This window comes from Primulina eburnea, chromosome 16 (assembly GCF_022965805.1).
Source record: "Primulina eburnea isolate SZY01 chromosome 16, ASM2296580v1, whole genome shotgun sequence".
NCBI classification, from domain to species: Eukaryota; Viridiplantae; Streptophyta; class Magnoliopsida; order Lamiales; family Gesneriaceae; genus Primulina; species Primulina eburnea.
This window is the reverse complement of record NC_133116.1, coordinates 10,227,863-10,237,088: the sequence shown is the minus strand read 5'-3', so window position 1 is coordinate 10,237,088 and position 9,226 is coordinate 10,227,863. Positions and strand designations below refer to the sequence as shown.

The following is a 9,226-nucleotide window of genomic DNA, read 5'->3' as shown; positions in this document are numbered from 1 at the left end:
TTAGGTCCAAGTTCCAATCTTAACATGGTATCAGAGCCCGGGTTCCACCGTTATGTGTTGGACTGTCTAAACCGTCGCTAATCCAATTTTTTTTTTGTAGTGACCATTAGATATTAATTTTCAACAGACGTTAGGCTTTTGAATTTAACCATGATTATTGAATTATAATGCAAGCAAATTAAACAAATTCGATGATTAGGTGCCATGTTTTGTTCTGGTAAACAAGTTTAACTCCCACAATGTACGTTCATGGAATCTGTAGAAGAAAAATAATTTTGAATTGGCAGAAATGACACTATAATATTAAAAGAAATCTGATTTTGAAGTGGTGAACAAGATGCGACATTCTTGAACATAAATATTAAAAAAAAAATATACGGTTTTTACTCTCTCATAAGTATTACACTTTACCCATAAACTACTTCATCTAGTACGTACCATTCATCTAAGAAAAATTATACATGGAAACATACACTCACCTCTGCTGAATGAGAAGCAAAAGGAGCAGAGTTACTTTAAAATTTACAAAAAAACAATTATACAGCACACAACCATAAAAAAAACTTCATCATGGTTACCATACATGCACTGAATTTCAAGTTCTTATGGCATAATCACAATATTGAGGCATATATAACTCATAAAAAGCTTGCATTGTTCACCATAAATGACTAACAGATTATGTAAACATGAATTCAATCTTGTAAGTTACGCTGCCAGAGCCGAGCTGGCGTGCATCTTTGGCTACAAAGGAGAAACAACATGTAACAGTTGATCATCCGTCTCTTAAAGCTAAGGTAATTTAAATCTGCAGGGAAAATAAAAGGTTTTGAAAGTTTGCAGGAAGCCAAATCATGAAAGACCGAAGTTTCATGGTCCACCTGACACCGTTGGATCATTCCGTTGTATATTTTTTCTTTTATGGAATATGAAGGATGCGACGGTGTGGGATGGAAAATGACTAATCCAGTTGATCCGAGTTCAATATAGAATTTCCTTCCAAACAAGAGCAATGAAACTCACCAGTAACATCTTATCCATATGCCATTTAATTAACTTATATATGTATAACCTGATCGATCTTGGAACGAGATACAGGGCAGCCCCATTTCTTGGCCTTAATTCCATTCAAACAAGACATGCACCCAGCCATGTGCCCACATGGGACACAAGCTCCCTCCAGTGGAGCGTGTAGGCATAATATTGTACAAGATATAGAAACCACACCATTTTCATACATTTCACCTGTACTACCAGAAATGGAAAGCCCAGATGGTGGAGATAATTTGACAGGGCTAGTGTCGATTGAATCGATTGATGGTTGAGGTCGTTTTTTTGGCTGATGTCATCTTTTTGCTGCATTGTTAGGAGTCAACAACTTCTGAATATAGTTGGCTAAACAAGATTCATGTTGAGGTTATCACACGCTTAGGCTTGATCCCCCTCGGTGTACTTATGCTTCATTTTTATAGACAAGTCTCCTTAGTTCCCCATCGCTTGGGGTTCTCTTAAAAAAAGCATATCAACGGAAAAAATCTGCTTCGCTTGATGGATCTCATTAAGAGTTTACATAAAACAACATATTCATATCGTAAAGAAACCAGATATGGTAGACAATATACACTGTTAATGTCTATCCAGGTCTTATAAAAAATCAACAATACTCATTAAAATTGTGTTTAAATAATCTGGCGATCAAGAACGACGCAAAAGGGAAAAAAATAACTCAATAACACGGCCGACTACGATATCAACAATTTCAGGCTTGTACCTACGACGAAATGAAACACACAAATAAGAATACAATTCTCGAGATCAAACTTTTCAGGTGAAAAACAACAATGAAACCTGGCTCTCGACGTCCTAACATAATTTCTTGAAGAAATAGGAAGGTGTATTAACTGTTGGGGTAGTAATTGTGTCAGTAACAATACCACGGCCCAATCTTTCACCTGGACACATTAATGTAAACATCAAAAGAAATTACAATCCACGACGATCAACAAAAGCAATTCTACGAAATCCATCTTGGATTTGGACATTCAACAAATAGTGCAAAAGAGTTCTTACAATGCCACAGACACTTTTCCTGAATAATCAATATACCGAGAATTTTTTTTAAATTATCAGGCATCGGAAAAACTGTTTTACTTCCAAATATGTTTCACAATAATCAAGAAAATAAAAATATGCTAGAAGAAACACACAAATGAGATTTCATAACCGAGAAGTCAAGTAAAGAAAAAGCGAAATCAAAGAATATGTTGAATTAATTAAAACCATACCGGCATGAATCGCGACGCTACCATCCAAATTCAAAAAGGAAGCGTATTTGAAAGGACGCGACCTCAAATCGTACATTTTCCCGATCAAAAGTAGTATTTTCAGCCACAATCACCTCGTCGACCTGCGCGGAGGCGGCCACAGCCGCAGCAACGACAGCCTTAGCTGCGAACTTGAAATCCAAGTCACCCTGGTCGTTTAGCCACGAAGCTGCCTCAACCTACGCCACACCAATGTTGCTACAGTTCCGTCGCGCCTTGTTGCTCAGCTGCCTAACGAAATTTGGTGGGAATTTCTAAATCCTTGAGGAAAGTCCGTAGACCGACATCGCGCCGTGGAGCATCGGAGGCTTGATTTTCCTACCGGACGGTGCAGCAATCCGCGTGCAATCAAGATCGGAGCGGCACTCGAAGGTCGGAAACGCCATTGCGTAGCTTGAGATGGCCGGTAGGGCTCGAAATGGAAGATTAGCCGATTATTGAGTATATCGAGCAAGAGACGCGATACTCGTCTCTCCTCTTTATATGCATAAAAGAAAATAAAAGAGAAAACCGAATGCTGTAGGTGACACAAGCGTGGTTTATTGACAGCACAGACTTCTGCTGTGTTGGAGAAAGAATGGTAGGCCACGTGTACTTTAGATGACTGAAAACCGTACAAAAACAGGCCCATTTCAAGTTATTCATGCTTTCATATATATTATATTATTTATATTAAGGGTGAGCACCTTATAAAAACTGCCAAGGAGGACACTAATTTATTTATTTCCTTTTTTGCCCCTCATCTTTGTTTAATTTGATCCGACATCTTTCAGCCCATAACCCCCCATTGGCCCACGGGCAAACCACTGCTCTTACGCGATCGAGCGATCAATCCCATTTCCCCTTCTCCGTAAAAAACCTCAGATCAAATATTTCACCGTCTCTTCTACAATCCCATTTTGTTCTTTTTTCACAAAAGATTATTGGAAAAAAAAAACAAAAAAAAAAGAAGAGATCTAACAGGAGTGAGGGTTCGTGACAAAGGCACAAGTCTTGAAGAAATCAATAATGAAACATTGGATCTGGTACAATTGTTTTCCCAGTTTGATTCTTGATTATTCAACGAAATCTTGAAGTGGGATTTATGATTTTTTGTTTTGTTTCTGCTTCGAATTGAATCTATGACGAAAATCCGATGATTTTCCCTGTTATTTCATTATTGCGTTTCCTGGAGATTCGTTTTATTTGCAATTTGGGGATTGACTTTTAGTGGAAAGGTTTTTTTAATCACCTGATTCCATAAAAAAAAGGTGTGAATTCATATCACCAAAAAGTTTAATCCCTTATTTTTAACCTGTGAGTTGAAAATTCTGAAAGATTTTAGCTTTGCTGACTTAAACAAGAGTTTTTTTGGAAGGAAAAAAAATTTCGCATCCTTTTATATATAAACACAAGTAACCAAAGAATAATCTATGGATTCAGTACCCACCTTTTCCTTTAAATCAGTGTTTACTTTCATAAGTTTTGCCTCCTGCGTCATAAAACAATTAGGGTTGCCAATTATCAAGCATCACAAATAAATAGATTATTATTGATCCTTGATCTCAGTTTATACCTGTTGTTTTAGCTGATGGATATGTTCTTGAAATAAAGCATTCTGGCCAAATAAAAAATAAAAAATAAAAAATAAATAGAATTCCAGATTTCATCCAAATAATAAACTATGATCAATGCAAAGGAAGTTGAATCAACTATGCATGTCACATTATGGTTCATACAATTAAATGTAATTGAATATAAAAACATATATTATAGCATATGTACTAGACGATTACCACAGCCGAATACATGAATGATAACTCAAATTGATATTGTTATGAAACGAAAACAAATCGATACTGTAACTAATGGATATGGATTTTATACACAATGACATTAACGAGATCACCTTCCTAGCCCTAATTTTGCTTACACTTTTTCCCAACTGTTCTTCCACATGTACTAACTCTTTAATAGAACACGAATCTATATTTTCTCCCAAGAGTTTTCTGCAAATATTTGTGCAATCATTAGATGCTTTGCTTTCAAGTTTCCGTATGATTTTTCCATACCCCATCATTAATTGATTTTATATTGATTGCAAACAGATTATACTAGCAACCAAAATCTACTGACTTTGCTCCCAACTCCTTTATCGAGATAGCAGAAGGCTCAATCGAACTCACCATTAACCGAATTACTCATCTGGAAGGCCAACAATCCAGGTAAGAATCGGCTACACATGTTTGATAAGTTGCAAATTCAAATGGAGTTTTACTTCACTGTCTTAACAAGGAAAAGTAGTACAAAAGAAATCAAGAAAAAGGAACAATCCACACTGCATTCCAGAAGAGTAGAACTTTTAGTTTCAGGGATTTTCACCATAATTTTTTTATTCCAGTGCAGGACTCACCATTGACCGAATTACTCATCTGGAAGGCCAACAATCCAAGTAAGAATCGGCTGTACATGTTTGATAAGTTGCAAATTCAAATGGAGTTTTACTTCACTGTCTTAACAAGGAAAAATAAGTACAAAAGAAATAAAAAAAAAGGAACAATCCACACTGCATTCCAGAAGAGTACAACTTTCAGTTTCAGGGATTTTCACCATAATTTTTCTATTCCAGTGCAGTTTGGACATCACAAGTTTAAATACATCACATAAATGCACTAAACCGTTCATTATTCCTCTGAGTTTGCATTGCATTCACTCGAGATAGAGCAATCAATGCTCCTTCACCTCAAAAAGGCCATCTGGACCTGCCTTCACAAAATGTATTTTAGATAGACAGTTTCACAGTAGAAGCATAAAAAAGGACTACTTTATTTTATAACATAAATGTCCCATTAAACTTTGCTCGGATGCACTTATTCAAGCATTGTGAGCGCGACCCACATGCTGAAATTCTATTCTGTTGAAAGGACAGTAATAAGGCCTGATTGAATATTTGTAGTTGCAATTGAGACTCCACGAAACATGCTTTTCAGACTGATCGTGTTGATACTATCCCAAAGAAATAAAAAAATCACACATCACACAGACACATGTACAATTACGTCAACCACTTCGATCTACAATAGGGGAATTTAGAACAAAGAGTAGGAAATACAAAGGAAGTCTGACGCTAAAGATTAATAATAAGAAGTAGAAGAAGACGACACACAGAAGAAGCCCAAGGTTAGGATTCGTTTGATTCAACATAATGATCATTTAAAGATAGCTTGATACAATAGTTATGATTGAACTTAGAAAAGGTGTTCTTTGCGAAATCCTTCAATAAATAGATTACAAGAGTCTACCTCAATTATCCCATAATCATGGTTTTATAAATTTAAATTAAATATATGTTTTTGGTAATGTTGATAACATATACTTGGTAACTGTGACTGCTTCTGCTTGAATGTCCTTATTTCAAGGACAATCTTGGTTGTACAAAATTTTTTACTGTCTTGGTGTTGTAAAATGTTGTAAAACCATGAAGGTTTGATATATTAGCCTCATATATTTTGATACATCACAAAATACATCACAGACATCACAACTTCTGCTTGAATGTCCTTATTTCAAGGACAATCTTGGTTGTACTGTTCATTGGTTGTTTGAAACTCAAATAAAAAGTGAACTTAGGAAAATTCAATTTATTTGTCGATTGTCTTACTTATTGATGCTTTTATTTATGATTGTTTTTACTTCCTTCAGCATTTTGATACAATTGATGGCAACAATATTGTGCAATTTATGTATCTTGATCATATTTATTTTTGGTTTAACTTCGCGAAATTCGCTTCAATCTTTCAAATGTTATATCTCAAAAATGTTTCAACTTTCTTTCTTTTGATTTTGTCGGTAAAGATCTTTCACACAAGACTTTCTTTCCTCTGCAATTTTTTCTTTGACTTCACGAATTTCGAATAACTTTTTCAAATAATGTAAGTTTCCTTCCACTTAATCTCACTGGTTTTTCTTGGTTTTCATTTAACATGTAACGATGGTTTATACATTTTTTGGGTTATTATGTTATTTTATTTCTTGAGTCATTGAAACTTAAACATGTCTACACCAATATCTAAGAGTTGCCTTCTAAATATTGTCAAAGGTTTAAATACTATTTAGCTTCAATTTCTTCTCCTTCTAAATATCGTCTACTTACAATATTTCGGTTTTTTGGACACATAAAAGAAGTTTGTCAATTTCTACTTTATTTGTAATGTATTTATCGAAATCCTTGCAGTAGTTTATATTTTGTTTTGTCATATCGATTTTTTATAGCACACTTTAATAGATCGTTCTATTTATTTTGTTTGTTTATGTTGTATTATGTTATTATTCGATAAAATGAATAATTTCTTACTACGCTTGCCCAAAGAGTGTGTAGCTTATGCATAAAATGCTTAAAGATATCTACAACTTGATTTTTTTTTTCAATTTATTAAATGAATGTAGAAATAAATTTTAGGTTTTGATATTAGATAAATTTTAGTGCGATGATATTCTCATGTTTTTTAGACAATATTTTGACTATTTGTTTAATTATTTTAAATTGAGTTCTATCATTGTTTCACATTAGATGATATTACTGTTTCAAAAAAATATTATTTTTTATTATCAACATCTATATCATTTAAGGTAACAAGTTTAGTTTGACCTATTTTTTTAAGCTTTGGAATCTCTTGCTTTTCATGGATCAAGTGGTGTTGTAAAATCATGAAGGTTTGATATATTAGCCTCATATATTCATGACACACGCAACGCGTGTGCCTCGGTGGCTAGTATATATATAAGAACTTATTATTAGTTATTGAAATCATATTCGATCATACTTGATGGATTTTATTATATGTACAATTTATGATGAAACCATGATGAGTAGGTCTTTTGTGAAACGGTTTCATGAATTTTTATCTATGAGACATGTCAAACCTACCGATATTCACAATAAAAAGTAGTACTCTAAACCGTAGCTTGTGAAATCGACGAGGCAGCAGAAGCAAGAAACTTTGCGACTCAGCAGGTAAAATCGACCCTTAAACCTGAAAAATCGTATTAAATAGCTCACAAGTTTTTACATATCTAAAAAGTTGCTTAAATACAAAATTTAATTTCAATGAGATAATGGAGACTACACGGTTGTACCCGAGGAGCTTGAAACTAGGATTTGTATGATTATGGCAATATGATACAAAAGTGCAACCATCAGAGGTGCATGGTTATGGTCGCTCCAACCCCTTTGGTGGAATCAGATTCCATAAGGTATGGAATAACCTGGTTCTCATCGTGTGTATGGGAGGGAGAATCAGGGATTTTTTTTAAGAAGGAGATATGGGGATTTTGAGTCTCAATTTGGCGTATTTCCACCATATCATCAAACCCATTTTCACCCAAAAAAAGGAAAAGAAAAAAAAATCCAAACCCTCGAATTTCAGATTTTGAACGTTCATTAATTTACTTAGTCACATACACAAAGTTCTTGAAATCTTGTCTGATTGAAATTCGCGTATTCAATTTCAGAACTCGAGTGACAAAACCTAATCAGCTTTGTGGAATTACAGATGGAGGACATTACGTTGCCGATTCTATTTGAGCAGGCTCAAAAGATTCACCAAATCGCCTCCGATTCTTCAATCGAACAGGTTTTAGAGTGACTGTGTATTAGATGTGTGTTATATTCTGTTATCTTTTCCTTTGAGTATTATTTCATGTATGAGTAGGTCTCATGTGAGACCGTCTCACGGATATCAATCTGTGAGACGGGTCAACCCTACCCATATTCACCATAAAAAGTAGTACTTTTAGCATAAAAAACAATATTATTTCATGGATTACCCAAATAAATATCCGTCTCACAAAATTTGACCCGTGAGACCGTCTCACACAAGTTTTTGCCTTCATGTATATGTTTCATTTTTAATAATTATTGTCAGGAAACTGTGAGAAACGGTTGCGAGCTTTTGAGGAAATGCGAGGATATGATTGGAAAGTTGGGGTTATTTTCATCTAATGAGGCGAAGGATGATATCAGTACTAACAACCTCAAATATCTTCTTGTAGGTGTTGAATATTTTTTTAATCTTCATGAAAGGCAAAGTAATCTAAATGGATGAATGTTCTGGTTTTGTTTTCCGCTTTAATCTTTAAACTCACTTTCTTGCAAATGTGATAAAAAAAACGTGAGCTGATTTTCGTTTCTGTGATAATCTGATGTATTGGTCGTGTCTGAAAGTTATCATTTAAAAGTATTAACTCATGGTCTTTGATGCAGGTTCCATATTATCTTGGTGAGCTAACAGAAAAAAATTCACAGGAGAACCGGATTCAGATTCTTAAAGCTTCACTAGCCAAGCTAAAGGTACTAGTTTTAGATTTTGGTCACACGATAAGGCAATGTGCTCAAGGAAGCTATTGATAATTTTTTGAATGTCGAATTTTCATTTGGCCATATTCTAGGAATTTATTTCATTTTGTGAAGCTATGGAGCTAGTACCAGAAGATGAACTGGAATCATCTATGCAATCAAGGAGCAATTCATCTGCTGATCAAAGAGCTAAGAAGGTTGGCATTCTTCCTTGGACATGTTTCATTGAACTTCATAGTTCCATTTGTTGAATAAGTGATAGTACTCCTCTGCATCTAATACTTGGGATTTACTTCAGATTGCTCGGTTCAAACGCACAAAAGCGGCCGAGTCAAAATTGCTTGAAATAAAGGAACGGAAGGAACGTCGTGGGCGCTCAACTAGAGCATCTGCACTATCTACTCCCATAGAGAGGGGGGAACAAGATTTAGAGGATGATGACGGAGAAGAGGAAAGGGAAGTAAGTTGTTTATTGAGAATTCATTTAATCAATGTGATGTTCTTTATAGAATAGGTTTCTAGCGTGAGTTACACTGTGTCTCCTGGCTCTTCTTAATGCCAAAAGCAC

General features: G+C 34.8%; 1 protein-coding gene and 1 long non-coding RNA gene across 2 annotated transcripts in view; one reads left to right on the top strand and one right to left on the bottom strand.

Moving 5' to 3' along the window:
- Positions 1 to 3,363: 3,363 nt before the first annotated feature.
- Positions 3,364 to 9,226, bottom strand: part of LOC140816206 (uncharacterized) — a 22,798-nt gene continuing 16,935 nt past the window's right edge. Inside the window, exons 2-3 of the long non-coding RNA XR_012114494.1 lie at positions 3,880 to 3,921; positions 3,364 to 3,795 (exon numbers count right to left, since the gene is read on the bottom strand). This is a non-coding gene — a long non-coding RNA (uncharacterized lncRNA). The remainder of the gene's footprint in view (positions 3,796 to 3,879; positions 3,922 to 9,226) is intronic.
- LOC140816205 (PP2A regulatory subunit TAP46-like) overlaps positions 7,850 to 9,226 on the top strand; it is a 3,198-nt gene continuing 1,821 nt past the window's right edge. Inside the window, exons 1-5 of the mRNA XM_073175300.1 lie at positions 7,850 to 7,936; positions 8,228 to 8,350; positions 8,566 to 8,652; positions 8,751 to 8,855; positions 8,957 to 9,118. Of these exons, the coding sequence (XP_073031401.1) occupies positions 7,856 to 7,936; positions 8,228 to 8,350; positions 8,566 to 8,652; positions 8,751 to 8,855; positions 8,957 to 9,118 (558 nt within the window). The 5' untranslated portion in view covers positions 7,850 to 7,855. The remainder of the gene's footprint in view (positions 7,937 to 8,227; positions 8,351 to 8,565; positions 8,653 to 8,750; positions 8,856 to 8,956; positions 9,119 to 9,226) is intronic.